The sequence below is a fragment of the Mobula birostris genome, chromosome 10 (assembly GCF_030028105.1).
Source record: "Mobula birostris isolate sMobBir1 chromosome 10, sMobBir1.hap1, whole genome shotgun sequence".
Lineage (NCBI taxonomy): Eukaryota > Metazoa > Chordata > Chondrichthyes > Myliobatiformes > Myliobatidae > Mobula > Mobula birostris.
In genome coordinates this window covers 13,414,221-13,435,215 of record NC_092379.1, presented here as the reverse complement: position 1 = coordinate 13,435,215, position 20,995 = coordinate 13,414,221, and the positions used below count along the sequence as shown (strand labels likewise).

Below are 20,995 nucleotides of genomic sequence, written 5' to 3'. Positions count from 1 at the left end.
CTCTACACGTTCCACGACGCTTGCAGAGACAACCTTCTTGACCGTTGGACCTTCCGTTGGTCTCGCCCGCTCAATCCGCCGGAGTCTGTCTTCACATGCTGGGATAGACAACTCCCTATAATGTCACAATACAAAGCTGGCTACAGTTTTCATAGCAACATATGCCAGAACGGTATCATCTCAGCCCTATTAAACAGCCAGTGTGTCCATCCACTATTAACCCTGCTTATTCCACAGTAAGGTACTACTTGATGGGTGGTACATACAGTCCTGTTCAAAAGTCTTAGGCACATATGTATATATATATATATATATATATCGCTAGGCTGCCTAAGACTTTTGCACAGCACTGTATCTGCCAAGGTGGAGCACAGAGTGAGTTTGTAAATCTGGTAGGAACAAAGGGTGTTGGGAATGGTGAGGGTGGAACGCTGCAGGAATGGTTGTGGGACAGGTTATAGAGAAGGAGTGCCAGGAGCTGGGGGTGGGGGGAGGTGGTGTGGGTGCAGACACAACCAGCCCTGAGACACCCAGCAAGGTCATTTGATTCCAAACAATTGGTTTATTGATCATTACAGAATGTCTCTCTGGTGCTTCCCTCTCCCTTCCCCTTTTCCCAACCATGATTCCCCTCTCCCTGCCCCCTTCCCACTCTCAGTCCACAATAGACACCCAGACCAGAATCAGGTTTATCATCACTCACATGGGTCATGAAATTTGTTTTTTTTTTTGCGGCAGCAGTACAGTGCAATACGTAAAATTACTGCGGTGCTGTGCAAAAGTCTTAGACGTTATGCCTAAGTCTTTTGCACAGTACTGTAGATTTGTCCCCCAGGGAAAGTGAATAAACAGAAAGACCATGCTAGTTCAGAGAGGGAATTCTCAGCAGGATCGCCTTAAAATATGACTAGAAAATCACTGTGTAAGAAACAAAACCTTACAAGTAGTTGTTTGGATAATTAGAAGCTATCAGTCCTTTTGCTTTCATTCTAGTTTTTTAAAGAATCTCAGTCTAGACTTAATTTACCTTTTTGGTACCGATGCCAGAAATTTGATCATTGATGCTATATTTAAGATATTGCCCAAAGTATTAATGTTGTCTGCTGCAGATACAAGATAATCTATGCTTCTATCTCCTGCCATGAGGTAGATTTAGCTTTAAAGCTAAATAATTGATTGGAAAACCTCAACAAATGTTCGCAATTTTCTTTTATTTTCAGAGAAGCCAGACTCAAGATAGCCATATAATTTAGATTTTAAATTGCTTTATATTTTCAGTGTTCTGTAACTAGCATTGCTCAGAGTGGAAACTCTTTCTCACAAATGCATTCCCCTTAAACTGGAAGATGATCAGAAATCAGGAGGAGTAGAAGTTTAGCCACCAGGGTTACCGAATCGTACCTTCGCTGGTCTGGAGAAAGAGTGGGTGATTGTTCTAGCCTCTAGTGGTGCAGTTCATTTTGTATGAAGCTCACTTCCTGTATGTAAGCAGTTTATTATATCATTTCCTAAGCAGGTTAGTTTTTATTCAGATTTAAAGCACACAGTTGAAAGACATACATCTCCATCCATTCTTTATTTGCCCTTGAACAGAGTTTAAAGTATTTGGTCGTATTGGTAAACATTGAATAGAGTCACAGAAAAGTACATCACAGAAAGGGGCCCTTTGGCCCAACCAATCCATGCCGAAACCACTTAAACTGCCAACTCCCATCAACCTACACCAGGACCATAGCCCTCCATACCATGACCATCCGTGTACTTATCCAGACTTCTCTTCAATGTTGAAATAGAGCTCTCGTGCACCACTTGTGCTGGCAGCTCATCCCACACTCTTACGACCCTCTGAGTGAAGAAGTTTCCCCTCATGTTCCCCTTAAACTTTTCACCTTTCACCCTTAACCCATGACCTCTGGTTGTAGTCCCACCCAACTTCGGTGGAAACAAGCCTGTTTGCATTTACCCTATCTATACCCCTCATAATTTTGTATACCACTATCAAGTCTATCTTTTGAAGGAAGTATTATGTTTATCTTTGCACCATGAGTTTATTCTTGTTACCATGGCATAGTAATGATGTGTTATGCATGTGTATTACCTTGGTTAGCCGGCTGGTGGAGTAGTGGCATCAGCGCCGGACTTCGGAGCGAAGGCTCTCGAGTTCGAATCCAGCCGGTTCCCTTGCACGCTTTCCATCCGTGCTGGGTTGAACGTCGAGCTAGCAACTCGGCCTCGTAAAAATAAGAAAGCCTGCTAAAAATAACGCTGTCTTGACGGCGTCCTGATGTCTCCACTCAGAGTATGGGCTTTCTTCTATTACCGTGGTTAACACTGGTAGTGAGAATAATTAACAGTATTTGTATATTCAGGTTCACAATGATTCTGTATCGAATTTAATACATATTTTACTTAACTCTATGAAGTTTCACAGAAAAGAGATCTCATTAAAAACCCGAAAGGAAGTTTCCATCTTGGGTGATTTTTGATAAGTTGTTTAGCTCGCAGCATAGCTGTGTTCACACACACAGTGAGGGCAGGAGAGTGATTTTTTTGATGATTCCTGGCAGAAAGTATAGAAAGAAAGCCACTGAAAATTTATGTTAGCAGTAAGGCCTTTACATTCAAATTACTGCTGGTATTCAGTGGCTAAACTGAATACATTTGACCCTACGTTTGAGTGGTCTCTCCCTCCCTCGATGCTGTCGGAGGACAGTACCGGAGACCTGGGTTCTGGGCAAAGGTTAATTGACGGGGTTTGTGGATTGGACTCTGTGGTTCATGTTATGATGTTTTTCTGGTTTCTGATCACTCCTTTTTTTGTTGCTATTTTGGGAGATTGTGGTCAGGGCAGCCTGCAGATAATGAATAACACAGGGCTAGTTTACATTTTACATTTTTAAATCTTTTTTTATTAATTATTATTAAAGATCAACAAAAAATACATTAAAATAATCAAGTCAACATGTTAATATGTACAATGAGAAATTAAATTATCAAATAACTGATTAACAAAGCTAAACAATATATCAATAATAAGAAGAAAAAATAAAATGTTAAAACTTTTTTTTTGGAAAAAAGAAAGAAGGGAAAAAGAACCCCTACTAACTAAAACAAAAAAACCCCTACTAACAAAAAAACTGAAAAAAAAAACCCACTGGGAGCACAACCCCAGAGCTATACGCCATACAAGCTTCCATAAAAGAAAAACATCAATCTGCCAACTCAAATCCATTTAAACAAGAATCAGAAGGGAAGGGCTAATTTGAACTAGAGCTGAGCTGAACTGAATATGCCTGGACGCTTTCAATTTAGTGTTTTATATTCTGTGGATTTTCATTTCTTTGCCGTTTGTGTAATTTTTGCTTTTTTGCATGTGGTGGTGGGGGGGTGCTGATGTTTTTTTTCTTTGAACGGGTTGCATGGTGTTTCTTTGTTTCGTGGCTGTCTGTGGAGAAGACGAATCTCAGGGTTGCATACTGCACACATACTTTGATGATAAATGTATTTTGAATCTTTGTGTTAGAGTGTTGGAGAATAACGTGTGGATCAGGGAAAGTTGTGAGATTTGTAGCATAAGTCGGTACTTTAGGAGAGGAACAAAAAGCTGCATTGAAAATATTAAATTCACACAAGTAGCATGGATCTATCTCTTTAATCAGGAAAGAAGAAAACTTTCTGAATAGAGACCCAATACAAAAACACAAAGGAAGAATATTTTGGGGAAACAATTTACGAGAAGAACTTTATTATTAAGGGTTGACCAAAGAAAAATCATTAAGAGGCAGAATTATAATTACATTCTACAAAACATTTGCTGTAGTAACGAATTTGAAGGAGTACAAGGGAATAATGTACTTGCAGGAAAAGTCATGAATACTAGAAAGATTCCTGTTTTGCTCACTTTTGGTTTATTTTGACAAACTCCTGCTTTAATTAAAATGTAGAGGGCGCCAGCTCACTTTAGCATCAGATAGTTTGACTGCTTGACATCCTTGGATTGCTTGCCAATAATTCAGCTGAGGGGCAGATGAAAAAAATAGTTTCAACTTCATGCTGAAATGAAATAAGAACTCTTTATCTCAACTGGGGTTGACTGGTTGAGTGCCAGCACCTGGCAACTTGACACAGTTAAAAACAAAGTGCAAAATGAGCTCCAGGAAAGTCAATCTTTGAAACTGCCACGTTAACCACATCAAAACACAGATCAAATTATTTATGATGGAAAGTATATTTCACTCTCTTTATGAACTGCCCTTGAACAGATTGTGTTTGGTCTAGCCAATACCTGCCTGCACATTCTCCATGCACAGTGAGATCTATTGCACTGCACATCTCCACTCTATGGCCTCTTCATAAAGGGGGGGGGGGGAGGCATAACTGGCAATCTGCCCTCAGGCGACAGAACCCAAGATCCTAACCCTAACTATTCTGACTCAGAGACACTTAAACCAGGTTAAATGGGCTTAAATTCAAACACTGAAAAATATAGTTAAAAATAAAAATATCTTAATTAAAATACATTAAACTTTAATTTTAAACATAAATAAAAAGAGAGAAATAAAGCCAAATAATCGAGCTAACCTGAGCTGACCTGAACTATGTTATTACTCAGGCCCTGGAGTTTTGGCTGCTTCTTTGCATTCTTTCCAGCTGAATGATGCCCTTTAACACAGAACCAAAACTGTGCATAATACAGCAGGTGGAGCCTCACCAGTGTACCACTGTAACTTAACTTCACAACCTGTATACTCAGTACCCTGTCTGATGAAGGCTAAGTGCCTTCCTCATCGCCTTGTCTGTGATGCCACTTTCAGGAAACTACGTACTTGTAACTTCTAGTTCTTCAACAGCACCCCCCAGGGCCCTCCCATCCTACCCTGTTCTGATTCCCTAAACTGCAACTCCTCTTGTATGAACTGAATGTCATTACCATTCCTTGGACCACATCTAGTTGATTGTCCTGTAATTTTTGATAGCCTTCCGTATTGTATATGATGCCACCTAACCTACTGTCATCGATAAACTTACTAAAACTTCACATTTGTATATATATTATAGTCATTTATACCTGAGAGGAATAAAGCTAGCAGTAGTATCACAGCAGTATATTTCCTGCAATATTAAAATTTCTGAGTCATGTAGAAAGCACTGTAAGGAGACAACTTGGGTTCAGTTATTATGGAACGAAAATAGGCTCAAATGTTAGGGGACAATATGTTACAAACTGATTTCAATTTGGGTACTAAATTAAGCAAAACAGCAATTAAATTATCTTAAGTCTAGTCTGAACTCAAAATCTGAAAATAGAATGAGAGCATTAAAAATAGCAACCAGTAGAATATGTACTTACTAAAATAATGAGACTTTTGGAACACTGACTGTGGGTAGCCTTCTTAAAAGTTTAGTTGCTATTCTTGTTGTTGAGGTTGAGACTGCCGAAAAAGATCTTCACTAATGAGCTTTAGAACTTCAGTGGGGATACCACCCAATCCTGAAGCCTTTTCACTTTTTCATTGAGATATGGCTTTTTGGAGATCTTGTCAGTAAGGAGCATCAGCAAGGTGAATAGGCTTTTGTCGATAGTCTCAAAGCCTAAGAGTTGTGGGTGAGGGGGGCTTCATGTTGCTTCTTCCAATGGGCATTGAGTACACCTTTTTTCCTGAATGATTTCAACCATGTACATGGCTTTCAGTGAGGTGGGACATTAAGACCTTGCACTGTAAATGGTGTTAACAGTTTTGAAAAAACCCATGTGCGTTATGGTTGCAAATTGCTGTCTCTTGTATCTCTCAACCTACCATCTGCTCTTTAATAGATCCTCTACTGAATTTCTGGTTTCAAGTACCTGTAGAATATGTTTTTTTCTTTTATGGAATGGTGAAGTTTCTAATGCAAGAACGTTTTACATTTACACTTTGCAATATATTCCAATAAAAATGTACTTGTGTAATAACTTTTGAAATGAATAAGTTGGCTGCAAGCATTCCCTCTGATCTATTACCACGGAAACAGAACTACAGATATCCAGAGCTCAAAAGGGAATCATTTTGACTACACTTACATCGGCTCTGAAAGACCTCCTATTAACCCCTCACCTCCTCCTCCTATACAGTCCTGGATTGCTTTTTTCTTAGCATCATATGAGAAATCAGGAGAAAGGAAGACTGCTGAAGGAATGTCTGGGGATCCATGTAGACAACAATATAGAAATAGCAAGACAATATACAAAAGTTATGACTACAAGAATCTTGGCTTTTTGAACAGAAACAATCAAAACAAAAGCGAACAAAATATCCTAAACTACACAACCCAATCTCACAATGAGCAATGTCCTTCACAAATTCACAAATAAAACCATCAGATATAGGAGCAGACTCTACCATTTCATCATGACTGATCCAGTTTTTCTCTCAGCCCTAACCTCTTGCCTACTCCCTGTAGCCCTTCATGCTCTGACCAATCAAGAATCTATCAACCTCTGCCTTAAATATACATAAAGGATTGCCTCCACAGCTGCCTGTGGCAAAAATTTCCACAGATTCACCACTCTCTGGCTAAAGAAATTCCTCCTCATCATCGTTCTAGAAGAATGCCCCTCTATTCTGAGTCTGTGTCCTCTGGTCTTAGACCACCATAGGAAGCATCCTCTCCACATCCACTACGTCAAGGCCTTTCAACATTCAATAGGTTTCAATTAGATACCCCTCATTCTTCTGAATTCTAGTGAATTCGGGTCCAGAGCCATCAATCACTATTCATATGACAAGCCATTCAATCCTGGAATCATTTTCGTAAACCTCTTTTGAACCCGCTCCAGTTTCAATACATCCTTTCTAAGGTAAGAGGCCCAAATCTGCTCACAATGCTCCAAGTGAGGCCTCACCAGTGCTTTATAAAGTCTCAACATTACATCCTTGCTTTTATATTCTAGTCCTCTTGAAATTAATACTAATATTGCATTTGCTTTCCTCACCACAGACTCAACCTGCAAATTAACCTCAAAGGTATCCTTCACAAGGACTCCCAAGTCCTTTTGCACCTCAGTTTTTTGCATTTTCTCTCCACTTAGAAAATAGTCAACCCTTTGATTTCTTCTACCAAAGTGCATGACCATACACTTCCCATATGCAATTTCTATGCTCATTCTCTTAATCTGTCTAAGTCCTTCTGTAGTCTCTCTACTTCCTCAAAACTACCTACCCCTCCACCCATCTTCATATCATCTGCAAGCTTTGTAACAAAGCCATCAATTCCATCATCTAAATCACTGACATATAAGGTAAAAAGAATCAGTCCCAACCAGACCCCTGTGGAACACCCCTAGTCACCGGCAGCCAGCCAGAAAAGGCTGCCTTTATTTCCACTCTTTGCCTCCTGCCAGTCAGCCACAGCTTTAACCGTGATAGAATCTTTCCTGTAATACCATGGGCTTACAGCTTGTTAAGCAGCCTCCTGTGTGGTGTCTTGTCAAAGGCCTTCTGAAAATCTAAGTACACAACATCAACCAATTCTCCATTGTCTATTCTGCTTGTTAATTCTTCAAAGAGTTCCAACAGACTTGTCAGGCAAGATTGTCCCTTGAGGAAACCATGCCGACTACAGCTTATTTTATCATGTGCCTCCAAGTACCCTGAGACCTCATCCTTAATAATCAACTCCAACATCTTCCCAACCACTGCGGTCAGACTAACTGGAAGAAATTTCCCTTTCTTCTGACTCTCCCCTTTCTTGAAGACTGGGGTGAGATTTACAATTTTCCAGTCTTCCAGACCATTCCAGAATCTAGTGACTCCAGAAAGATCGTTACATATGAGGATTTGTTGTAGATAAGAAACATAAGCTGCAATTCAAATTTCACCTATTAATATGTGAATTACTTACCTGTGCGATCAGGCAAGATCATTGATTCATCCAATGATAACCTTTTAATTTTATTTTTAAACCATCTGTGGTAGCAACGATAGATAATGAAAGAAAGTAGGACTGACCACAATATGGACAATGTAATCTAATGAAAGAAAAAGGGAGAAAGACATATCATAAAGCCACATCCAATCATTTCAGAGTATTCTAAAAGAAATAACAAAAGGTGTTAGAGAATCTGATTTTGCCTATGATTCCTGAAACTTGAATGCTTTTTAGAGATAAAATCTGGATGACTAGAAATTCTATACGTTTCAGAATTGGAAGGGTCAAATCCTGGTAAAAGTGACAGAAATTGCCATCATTTTCATTTTTAGATCAGCTTTCGATTTCTATCGAAACTTCTTTGACTCTTCTCCAAAGAAAGCTTACTTAAAAGAAAGCAGATCCTTCAGCCTAGTGTGATCACATTGACCACAAAAGATCCATTTATTATATTTACTGAGGCAGCCTCCACTGCTTCATTGGGCAGAGAATTCCACAGATTCACCATTTTCTGGGAAAAGCAGATCCTCCTCATCTCTGTCCTAAATCTACTCCCCCAGATCTTGAGGATATGTCCTATTTTACTCCGCCCCCATTCCCATCAATCCATCTAGATTCTACCTCTTACTTATGCAGTACAAAGAACTTCCATTGACCTTTCAACCCACATATCTTTGGAACATGGAAGGAAAGTGGAACACCAAATAGTTTCCAGTTTAAGACGACACTACCGAAGATGTCTAACAGCTTACTGGTAAATTGAAAGGCAAGAGATTTGACTAAAAACATTACTTATAACATCTTTTCTGAGGCAAATTGTGGTGATATCGTTGTAGACAGTGAGGAGGCAGGTGGAGTCGAGGCTGGTTGGGGGATGAGCCGAGCTGGGCCTTTGCAAGGTGCAATTCGTTCGAGCCGGGGTCACAGACCTAGTTGGTATCATTGCCAGAGATGGAATGAGTGATTTGGAGAAGAGTCGATGCGGAAGAGTTTCGATGCCCATGCACCTAACTTGGGTGCGGGGTTGGATTCCTCCAAGAGCTGAGATAATCTGGTGAGATCAAGAATGATTTCAGGCTGTGCACCACAAGCATATTGGGACGCCAGGAGCCAGGTCCTAGAGCTTGGCCTACCTGGTGCCTGGGCAATTTAAATGTCGGCCCAGGTAGACAAGAAGATCAAGTGTCTGGAACAGAGGCAAGGGTCTGTTGGTTGTTGTTGGGAGCTGAATGTCCAAGGTTACACGTTGTATCGGAGGGATAGGAAAGTAAGCAGAGAGGGTGGTGTGACTCTATTGGTAAAGAATGGCATCAAATCAGTAGAAAGATGTGATTTGTGACAAAGGATTGGAAGATGTTGAATCCTTGTGAGTTGAATTAAGAAACTTGCAAGGGTAAAAGGGCATTGATGGGTAACAGTGGCCGGGAGGTGGACCACAGATTACAACAGAAGTTAGAAAAAAACGAGTCAAAAAGGCAAGACATGGTAGACATGGGAGATTTTAACATGCAGGTCAATTGGGAAAATCAGGTTGGTAATGGAACTCAAGAGAGTGAGTTTCTTGAATGCCTAAGAGATAGCTTTCTAGAGCAGTTTGTTGTTGAGCTTACTTGGGGAATCAGCTATACTGGATTGGGAGATATGGATTGGGATGCGATTAGGGTAAAAGAACCCTCAGTGATCACAAAATGATTGATTTCAGCTTGAAATTTGATGGGGAGAAAGTAAAGTCTGATGTACCAGCATTTCAATGGAGTAAGGGAAATTACAGTGGTATGAGAGAGGAGTTGTCCAAAGTAAATTGGAAGGAGCTGCTGGCAGGGATGTCTGCAGAGCAGCAATGGCGTGCGTTTCTGGGAAAAGTGAGGAAGGTGCAGGAGACATGTATCCAAAAATGAAGAAATATTCAAATGGTAAAATAGTACAACCATGGCTGACAAGGGAAGCAAAAGCCATTATAAAAGAAAAGAAAAGGGCATACAACAAAGTAAAAATCAGTGGGAAGATAGAGGATTGGGAAATTTTGAAAAAACCTACAGAAAGCAACTAAAAAATCATTAAAAGAGAAAAGATGAAATATGAAAGCAAGCTAGCAAATTATATCAAAGTGGATAGTAAAAGTTTTTTCAAGTGTGTTAAAAATAAAAGAGAACTAAGAGTGGATATAGGACCACTAGAAAATGAGGCAGGAGAAATAATAATAGGGGAGAAGGAGATGGCTGATGAACTAAATGAATATTTTGCATCAGTCTTCACTGTGGAAGACACTAGCAGCATGACTGATGTTGCAGTGTGTGAAGGAAGAGAAGTGGGTGCAGTTACTATTACAAGAGAGAAGGTGCTCAAAAAGCTGAAAGACCAAAGGTACACAAGTCACCCAGACCAATTGGACTGCACCCTAGGGTTCTGAAAGAGGTAGCATTAGAAATAGTGGCGGCATTAGAAATGATCTTTCAAAAATCATTGGTGCCAGAGGACTGGAAAATTGCAAATGTCACTCCACTCTTTAAGAAAGGAGGAAGGCAGCAGAAAGGAAATTATAGACCAGTTAGCCTGACCTCAGTGGTTGGGAAGATATTAGAGTCAATTGTTAAGGATGAGGTGATGGAGTACTTGGTGACACAGGACAAGATAGTACAAAGTCAGCATGGTTTTCTTCAGGGAAAATCCTGCCTGATGAACCTGTTGGAATTCTTTGAGGAGATTAAAGGGGATGCAGTGGATGTGTATATTTGGACTTTCAGAAGTCCTTTTACAATGTGCCACACATGAGGCTGCTTACCAAGTTAAGAGCCCATGGTATTACAGGAAAGTTACTAACATGGTTAGAGCATTGGCTGATTGGTAGGAGACAGAGAGTGGGAATAAAAGGGTTCTTTTCTGGTTGGCTGCCAGTGACTAGTGTTCTACAGGGGTTGGTATTGGGACCACTTCTTTTTATGCTGTATGTACATGATTTAGATGATGGAGTAGATGGCTCTGCTGCCAAGTTTGCAGATGATACAAAGATTGGTGGAGGGGCAGGTAGTGTTGAGGAAACAGGTAGGATGCATAAGGACTTAGACAGATTAGAAGAATGGGCAAAGGAAGTGGCAAATGAAATACAATGTTGGAAAATTCATGGTCATGCACTTTGGTAGTAGAAATAAATGTGTGGACTATTTTCTAAACAGGGAGAAAATCCAAAAATCTGAGATGCAAAGGGATTTAGGAGTCCTTGTGCAGCACACCCTAAAGGTTAACTTGCAGGTTGAGCTGGTGGTGAGGAAGGCAAATGCCATGTTAGCATTCATTTCAAGAGGTCTAGAATACAACAGCAGGGATGTGATGCTGAGGCTTTATAAGGTACTGGTGAAAACTCACCTCGAGTATCGTGAACAGTTTTGGGCTCTTCATCTAAGAAAAGATGTGCTGGCATTGGAGAGGGTCCAGAGGAGGTTCACAAGGATGATTCCAGGAATGAAAGGGTTGTCATATGAGGAATGTTTGATGGCTCTGGGTCTGTACTCGCTGGAATTCAGAAGGATGAGGGGGGATCTCATTGAAACCTTTCGATTGTTGAAAGGCCTAGACAGAGTAGATGTGGGAAGGATGTTTCCCATGCTGGGAGAGTCTAGGACAAGAGGGCGCAGCCTCAGGATACAGGGACACCCTTTCAAGACAGAGATGTGGTGAAATTTCTTTAGCCAAAGGGTGGTAAATTTATAGAATTTGTTGCCACATGCAGCTGTGGAGGCCAGGTTGTTGGGTGTATTTAAGGCAAAGATTGATAGGTTCTTGACTGGACATGGCATCAAAGGTTATGGGGAGAAGGCTTGGAACTGGGGTTGAGGAGGAGAAAAAAAATGGTCAGCCATGATTAAATGGTGGAGGAGACTTGACGGGCCAGATTGCCTAATTCTGCTCCTATGTCTTATGGTCCTATCGTGCTGATTCCATTTACTCTCACACGAATTTTGGGCTGATTTCACTCGCTGTCGCCGCAGTGCTGAGGCTGTGAACCGAACTGGCTGCAGTGCGTTTTTGCCCCGCTAGTTTGATGAATTGAGCCCAAGGATTGGGCCTACTCAGGCTGCCTCGGGGGCAGATCTGGGGACTCAGTCTGGTTTGGAATGCTGTTGGCTTGCTTCCATTCTTTGCATGATTTGTGTTTTTATTTTCTCTCTCTCTTTCTCTACACAGTGGTTTTTTGTCTTTTTTTATTGGGTTATTTGGGTTTCTTGCTTTGTGGCTGCCTGTAAGCAGACAAATTTCAAGGTTGTATAATTTATACATTCTTTGATAATAAATATGTTTTGAATCATAAATCTTGAAAACATTGGGTCACAGGGAAAAGGTTCAAACTTCACACAGACAGCACCAAAAGTCAGGATAGAACCCAAATTATTGGAGTTGTGAGGAAACAGCTTCAGCAACTCTATCAACCACTGTACCATACCATCATCTCTAATCTAACCTTGTAGCTAAGTTGACTTAGACTTGGGGAGCTGCATTCTCAAGTTTATGTCAGTGTAGAACAACATTAATCCTTGAAAAATGTCAGTTTATACCTCTCTCTGCTCTCTGAAAACAACTCACCACAAACCCCCATTGTCTGTTACTTAGCCAGCTCCATAATCATGCTATCAGTGTTCTGATTATGCCTCGTGTTTAAACAGGTAAGAACCCCATGTCAACACATGTGGGACCTGTAGAACTTTTAATAACTGGCAAGTGACATTTAGGTCATAATTATCGAGTAATACAAGAACCCCCAACAAAAAGCAACACAACGGCATAGCTAGTGAAGTCCCAGACGCCTGGATCCAATCCTGACTTTTCAGTCTGTCTATGTGGAGATTAGATTGCATTGTCTCCCTGTGACCTTATGGGTCTCCAGCAGGCGCTCTGCTTTCCTGCCACATCCCAAACGTGCACAGGTAGCTATGTTAATTGACCGTTAATACATTTCTCATATGGGCAGATTCTTAGGGGTAGTTGATAGAAATGTTGGGAAAATAAGAGAGGATTAGGGTAAAGAGGGATGGCAGATGGTCAGGTAGATGGAAAGACCTGGTTCAATGCTGTATTGATTTTCAACATAACCTAATCCAAGGTCTCTCAAACCTGAGTAACAGTATGAGTTTCATTTAGAGTATGCCATTCACAACCATAACACATCCAAAGAATTTTTACAGCTATTGCTACAGTACGTATCATCCACAAAACATTTACCTCAGTAATTTGCAAGCAGTTAGATCTTGCAAACAATAATAATTTAATAGCAGAATCAGATTTACCCACGATGACTGAAAGATGGATATTGGCCAGGACACCAAATAGAACTTCCCTACTTACTTTCAAAATAAGACAATTGATTTTTTTACCTCCATCTGGGAAAGAATATATAGAATTCTTATTTTAAAATTTCATTCAGAGACCACTCCTCAAGCATTGTACCATACTCTTAATCCTACACTAGTTGGTTTGCCTTAATTTTGTGCTCAAGTATCTCAAGTAAGGGGAAAGCCATGACTTTTCATTCAGAAGTGAGAGTGCTACCATTACCAATAGATGAGGTATAGTAAGACCATAGTGTCAAGCATGGGGAAGAGCCTGCATACCCTCTTGAACCCCTAAAGGCTATCTACTCACAAGACACTTCAAGGAAATGATCTCATTCACCTGGATGTTGCATCAACAACAATGCTTGACTACAATGCTATGGAGACACAAGTCACTACCTATACTGGAATCTGAAGCAGAGAAACAAACTGCTGGTGGTACTGGAGGCCAGGTAGCATCTGTGTAGGGAAATGGACAGTTGACATTTTGGTCAAGGACTGTTCTTCTGGACTCCAATGCTATACTGAGCATAGACGAGGAAATTTGCAAATGCTAGAAATTCAAGCAACACACACAAAATGCTGGTGGAACGCAGCAGGCCAGAGAGCATCTATTAGGAAGAAGTACAGTCGATGTTTCAGGCCGAGACACTTTGTCAGGACTAACTGAAAGGATAGTAAGAGATCTGAAAGTGGGAGGGGGAGGGGGGGGATCCGAAATGATAGGAGAAGACAGCAGGGGGAGGGATGAAGCTAAGAGCTGGCAAGTTGATTGGCAAGAGGGGTACAAGGCTGGAGAAGGGAGAGGATCATGGGACGGGAGGCCTAGGGAAAAAGAAGGGGGGGAGGGAGCACCAGAGGAAGATAGAGAGCAGACAAGGAGTTATTGTGAAAGGGATAGACAGAGAAAAAAGAGAGAAAAAAAAGGGAAAAATAATAAATAAATAAGGGATGGGGTATGAAGGGGAGGAGGGGCATTAACAGACGTTAGAGAAGTCAATGTTCATGCCATCAGGTTGGAGGCTACCCAGACAGAATATAAGGTGTTGTTCCTCCAACCTGAGTGTGACTTCATCTTGACAGTAGAGGAGGCAGTGGATAGACATATCAGAATGGGAATGGGACATAGAATTAAAATGTATGGCCACTGGGAGATCCTGCTTTCTCTAGCGGACAGAGCGTAGGTGTTCAACGAAACAGTCTCCCACTCTGCGTCGGGTCTCACCAATATATAGAGGGCCACACCAGACACAGTATATCACACCAGCAGGCTCACAGGTGAAGTGTCACCTCTCACAATAACTCCTTGTCTGCTCTCCATCTTCCTCTGGTGCTCCCCTCCCCCTTTCTTTCTCCCTAGGCCTCCTGTCCCATGATCCTCTCCCTTGAAGGGATTAAAGGCAGGTAAATCCCCAGGGCCAGATGGTCTGCATCCCAGAGTGCTTAAGAAAGTAGCCCAAGAAATAGTGGATGCATTAGTGATAATTTTTCAAAACTCTTTAGATTCTGGACTAGTTCCTGAGGATTGGAGGGTGGCTAATGTAAACCCCACTTTTTAAAAAAGGAAGGAGAGAGAAACCAAGGATTATAGACCGATTAGCCTAACGTCGGTGGTGGGGAAACTGCTAGAGTCAGTTATCAAAGATGTGAGAACAGCACATTTGGAAAGCGGTGAAATCATCGGACAAAGTCAGCATGGATTTGTGAAAGGAAAATCATGTCTGACGAATCTCATAGAATTTTTTGAGGATGTAACTAGTAGAGTGGATAGGGGAGAACCAGTGGGTGTGGTATATTTGGATTTTCAAAAGGCTTTTGACAAGGTCCCACACAGGAGATTAGTGTGCAAACTTAAAGCACACGGTATTGGGGGTGAGGTATTGATGTGGATAGAGAATTGGTTGGCAGACAGTAAGCAAAGAGTGGGAATAAATGGGAACTTTTCAGAATGGCAGGCAGTGACTAGTGGGGTACCACAAGGCTCAGTGCTGGGGCCCCAGTTGTTTACAATATATATTAATGACTTGGATGAGGGAATTAAATGCAGCATCTCCAAGTTTGTGGATGACACGAAGCTGGGCGGCAGTGTTAGCTGTGAGGAGGATGCTAAGAGGATGCAGGGTGACTTGGATAGGTTAGGTGAGTGGGCAAATTCATGGCAGATGCAATTTAATGTGGATAAATGTGAGGTTATCCACTTTGGTGGCAAAAACAGGAAAACAGATTATTATCTGAATGGTGGTCGATTAGGAAAAGGGGAGATGCAACGAGACCTGGGTGTCATTATACACCAGTCATTGAAAGTGGGCATGCAGGTACAGCAGGCGGTGAAAAAGGCGAATGGTATGCTGGCATTTATAGCAAGAGGATTCAAGTACAGGAGCAGGGAGGTACTACTGCAGTTGTACAAGGCCTTGGTGAGACCACACCTGGAGTATTGTGTGCAGTTTTGGTCCCCTAATCTGAGGAAAGACATCCTTGCCATAGAGGGAGGACAAAGAAGGTTCATCAGATTGATTCCTGGGATGGCAGGACTTTCATATGGTGAAAGACTGGATGAACTGGGCTTATACTCGTTGGAATTTAGAAGATTGAGGGGGGATCTGATTGAAACGTATAAAATCCTAAAGGGATTAGACAGGCTAGATGCAGGAAGATTGTTCCCGATGTTGGGGAAGTCCAGAACGAGGGGTCACAGTTTGAGGATAAAGGGGAAGCCTTTTAGGACCGAGATTAGGAAAAACTTCTTCACACAGAGAGTGGTGAATCTGTGGCATTCTCTGCCACAGGAAACAGTTGAGGCCAGTTCATTGGCGATATTTAAGAGGGAGTTAGATATGGCCCTTGTGGCTAAAGGGATCAGGGGGTATGGAGGGAAGGCTGGTGCAGGGTTCTGAGTTGGATGATCAGCCATGATCATACTGAATGGCGGTGCAGGCTCGAATGGCCGAATGGCCTACTCCTGCACCTATTTTCTATGTTTCTATGTTTCTCCAGCCTTGTATCCCTTTTGCCAATCAACTTTCCAGCTCTTAGCTCTGTCCATCCCCCTGCTGTCTTCTCCTATCATTTCAGATCTCCCCATCCCCCTCTCAGTTTCAAATCTCTTACCATCTCTTCTTTCAGTTAGTCCTGACGAAGCGCCTTGGCCTGAAACATCGACTATACTTCTTCCTATAGATGCTGCCTGGCCTGCTGTGTTCCACTGAGCATAGAAGTTTGTTTGATCATGTTTTGTCACCAGAGCCAAGTCGCCAGTTTCTACCAGCACCTGAAATTTATAAGCTCTTTGAACATACGAAGAACTACCCCAAAGTTACTTCAATACTATTCACTTTTCACGAAATTGTTTCCACTGAGAAGCACTAGAGCATTTGTGCTGAGGCCCTGCACATCAAACAGGGGCAACTAGCATGATAAGAGGTGGCTATTTCCCAGCTGCAAGTGAGGAAAGAAATTGCCAGCTGGATGAGTCACGGTTTCTGCGTTGGAGTTGTCAAAGTCGTAAATTGTTAATGATACTGAGACTTCTAAACTTACCAAAAAATTAATAAGCCATAAAACAAAACTAAGCATCAAAGTCATTCAAAATCAATAAAACATGCTGATAAAAATCAAATAAAAACAGTTCACCATGTTTAAACACTTCCAAATACTTCTAAATATCTTTAAACAATAAAAAATCTAAATTAATAAGCTACTGCATATTTTATGAATCTTGCAAAATATTTCAGCATTTTGAAACTAATAATATCTAAATATTTTTTATTTAGCTGACCTTTACCTAAGACCCTTGTACATATTTCTTTTCACTTAAATCAAAGGGAGCAGTTCCCTTCAACTTCCCCGATGGGCACAGATGGGTGAAAGATAAAAGTGGGATGTACCGAGCTGAATTCTTTCCTCCCAAGTGGATTCTAAGAAGAATCTCGACTGATGATATCTTACTGCCCTGCAGCAATATACATGCAACAAATTCTGGATTTACAACTTTATACATACAGTATATACGTGTGGAAGTTTCAAAGTTGTTACTTGCACAGGAAATGATGGTAAATGCTCATGATTTATTTATTGTAATCTATTAAAATCCTTAACAATTTTACCACTATTTTTAGTGTATTTTCTAAAAAAACATTTTACGACAGAAGGGCTTAATAAAATACAAACATGGAACAATGCAGTTATAATAGTGTGCAATTATTAAAGATGCCAGTGGGTATTGCAGCATATCTGTGATTCACCTCTCAAAAATAACACAAGAAAGGGATCTGTGAAGAGTTGTTAAAATTTTAGGTCTGATGAAAAGTCATCAACTAAAAATTAGCATTTCTCTCTCCACATATGGTGTCTGCCAGGTGAACATTTATAGCATTTACTGATTTATTAATAAATTGTACAATTTATGTGGTGAAAATGAACTGGAATTGGAGCCAGCTCAAACAAATAAACAACCGTTACCATTTCTGCTACTTACTAGCATGAATAAAAGTGCGCGGTGAGGATTGAGTGGTAAACCATGTACGTGAATTATAAACTCCAGTTTGTAGTCACAATATGTACTTGTATCGATCCCCCTGCAAGAAAATTAAAACTAGTTTTAACTGTGACAGTTTACGGCTGGATGCAGTTTGACAGGTGGACACTGGAGAGCTGTTTGTGACTGAAAGAGTAATTTATGTCTGTGAATGCTCTCAATGTTGTACTGCACAAACAGCAGAAAATGTTTGCGTCAGTATCCAACTAGTCATATCATTCTATTGATGAAAGGTAATGCAACTATGGACACTGAACATAATAAGAAAGACTTGTAACAGACTGTCAAGGATGAGGTTACAGAGTACCTGGAGGCATATGACAAGATAGGCAGAACTCAGCATGGATTCCTTAAAGGAAAATCCTGCCTGACAAACCTATTACAATTTTTTGAGGAAATTACCGGTAGGCTAGACAAGGGAGATGCAGTGGATGTTGTATATTTGGATTTTCAGAAGGCCTTTGACAAGGTGCCACACATGAGGCTACTTAACAAGATAAGAGCCCATGGAATTACAGGAAAGTTACATACGTGGATAGAGCGTTGACTGTTTGGCAGGAAACAGAGAGTGGGAATAAAGGGATCCTATTCTGGTTGGCTGCCAGTTACCAGTGGTGTTCCACAGGGCTCCGTGTTGGGGCCGCTTCTTTTTACATTGTACATCAACGATTTGGATTATGGAATAGATGGCTCTGTGGCTAAGTTTGCTGACGATACGAAGATAGGTGGAGGGGCCGGTAGTGCTGAGGAAATGGAGAGTCTGCAGAGAGACTTGGATAGATTGGAAGAATGGGCAGAGAAGTGGCAAATGAAGTACAATGTTGGAAAATGTATGGCTATGCACTTTGGCAGAAAAAATACACGGGCAGAATATTATTTAAATGGGGAAAGAATTCAAAGTTCTGAGATGCAACGGGACTTGGGAGTCCTCGTACAGGATACCCTTAAAGTTAACCTCCAGGTTGAGTCGGTAGTGAAGAAGGCGAATGCAATGTTGGCATTCATTTCTAGAGGAATCGAGTATAGGAGCAGGGATGTGATATAAGGCGCTGGTGAGACCTCACTTGGAGTACTGTGGGCAGTTTTGGTCTCCTTATTTAAGAAAGGATGTGCTGACATTGGCGAGGGTACAGAGAAGATACACTTGAAGATTCCTGGAATGAGAGGGTTAACATATGAGGAACGTTTGTCCACTCTTGGACTGTATTCCTTGGAGTTTAGGAGAATGAGGGGAGACCTCATAGAAACATTTTGAATGTTGAAAGGCATGGACAGAGTGGATGTGGCAAAGTTGCTTCCCATGATGGGGGAGTCTAGTACGAGAGGGCATGACTTAAGGATTGAAGGGTACCCATTCAGAACAGAAATGCGAAGAAACTTTTTTAGGCAGAGGGTGGTGAATCTATGGAATTTGTTGCCACGGGCAGCAGTGGAGGCCAAGTCATTGGGTGTATTTAAGGCAGAGATTGATAGGTATCTGAGTAGCCAGGGCATCAAAGGTTATGGTGAGAAGGCGGGGGAGTGGGACTAAATGGGAGAATGGATCAGCTCATGATAAAATGGCGGAGCAGACGCAATGGGCCAAATGGCCAACCTGCTCCTTTGTCTTGTGGTCTTGTGGAAACATTCAAAGTTTTAGGGAGCACCCATTGTGGAAAAGAAATGATAAAAATGTGAGATTTTGTTGGAGTGATTTTTGGGTTTAGGTCATTTACATTTAGCAAATGGCTTTGGCTACCAGTCTTCTGTTCCTTGAAAATGTATTGTGGATTTGATTTGGAACAATGCATTCTTAGAAGCTGTGAATCTCAGTCCACAGACCTGATGGCATCTGTGGGATGGATGCAAATCAGAAGGTGTGAAGTTTATATGTAGCTTCAAAAGAAAGCATTATCAATACTTTGTAAATATGAATTGTCTTGTGTGTTTAGCAAATAAATATCGAGCCCCACATTGGGCCAGCAGACATTTCCACCGAAAGTGTCTCCGTATGATGCCTGCTGTATCTTGTTTTGTCGAATAAGGAAGCTGCTTTGTATCTACCAGTGACTCTCTCTGGTGAGCTCATTCACGCAACAACAAAATTTTATTTCAATATTAGGAAAGAGAGGAAAAACTACCCATATGTATAAGAAGTGGAAAATAAGTGGTAAACACAGGGATTTGCCAATGGCATGAGACAATCTAAAAAATACTAGGAGAAGCATTTAAAAGTGTAAGATTTATGAGAGACAGGCAATGCGTGAGTAGTTGAGGTAAAGAAGGCAGGGAAAACTGGAAGTACATGACAAAGAACAGCCTCTTAAGACATCGGGACTTGAGAAATTACTCAGATCATTGCCACCATTAACTTTGTATATTCATATGTAAAAATACAATTATAGAAATTGTACACACCCTAACAAGTCACCCTTCAACTGAATTTGAAACAAAGAATTTGCTTTTGTTTTACCTACCATCACCTGATTTTAAAGTTGCCCTATATGATTGCAGACAAACCCACAAAATAACAGTTTGTATTTGGATTTCCATGCTGTCTAGCCCCAACGGCTCAAGTGGAGTATTTGATAATACAGTGGATTTCCATTAATTAGCCCATCGGTTAATCGGGGCAGCAGCTTATTAAAGAACAAAAACTAACTGAGAAAATAGCCAGGATTCACTTTGCTCATTTAGCACACTATGCCACTTAACTGGAGCAGGAGACTGTTGCCGAACAGTTTCTAACTAGCAACAGGGTGGTTTTTAGACTCTACTCCATGCTTAGAGCAAACAGTTTTTAAATAGTGTCAGTTGCATCTGCTTGTGTTAAAAAACACAATGATTTCCATCATTGATAATTGACGAAAAGTAAGCAGTACGACAATTCAGAACTGCCTTGCTCACTGTGGTTTCAAACATTCAGGGTTGGAAATGCCAGATAAGGCCAGGAGTGAAAATAAAATGATTTCACTATTTCTACAAATTAGGAACTATGAAGGATTTGAAGGTATTGACAATAATCTTAAATGTTGCAATGAAAATGAAGATTTGGAGAATGTAATCATCGATAGTATTGTATGAAGGCAGTCGATTATCAACACGAGATGCAGCTGGATCCTAGACTTCCTGTCAGACCACCAGCAGGTGGTAAGAGTGGGTTCCCTCACATCAGCCCCTCTAACCCTCAACACAGGAGCCCTTCAGGGCTGTGTACGAAGCCCCCTCCTTTACTCTCTGAATACCC

At 41.0% G+C, this 20,995-nt stretch overlaps 1 protein-coding gene across 5 annotated transcripts in view; it reads right to left on the bottom strand.

The window, feature by feature from the left end:
- Nucleotides 1–2,247: 2,247 nt before the first annotated feature.
- LOC140204440 (cation channel sperm-associated auxiliary subunit gamma-like) overlaps nucleotides 2,248–20,995 on the bottom strand; it is a 176,679-nt gene continuing 157,931 nt past the window's right edge. For 4 of the 5 annotated variants that reach the window (XM_072271161.1, XM_072271159.1, XM_072271160.1 and 1 more), the window contains 3 exons: nucleotides 17,710–17,809; nucleotides 7,882–8,008; nucleotides 3,105–4,016 (listed from right to left, as the gene is read on the bottom strand). In XM_072271161.1, coding sequence (XP_072127262.1) covers nucleotides 3,967–4,016; nucleotides 7,882–8,008; nucleotides 17,710–17,809 — 277 coding nt within the window. In that variant the 3' untranslated portion in view covers nucleotides 3,105–3,966. Of the gene's footprint in view, nucleotides 2,332–3,104; nucleotides 4,017–7,881; nucleotides 8,009–17,709; nucleotides 17,810–20,995 lie in introns of those variants that run through there. The other variant, XR_011887612.1, reaches the window with a different exon arrangement.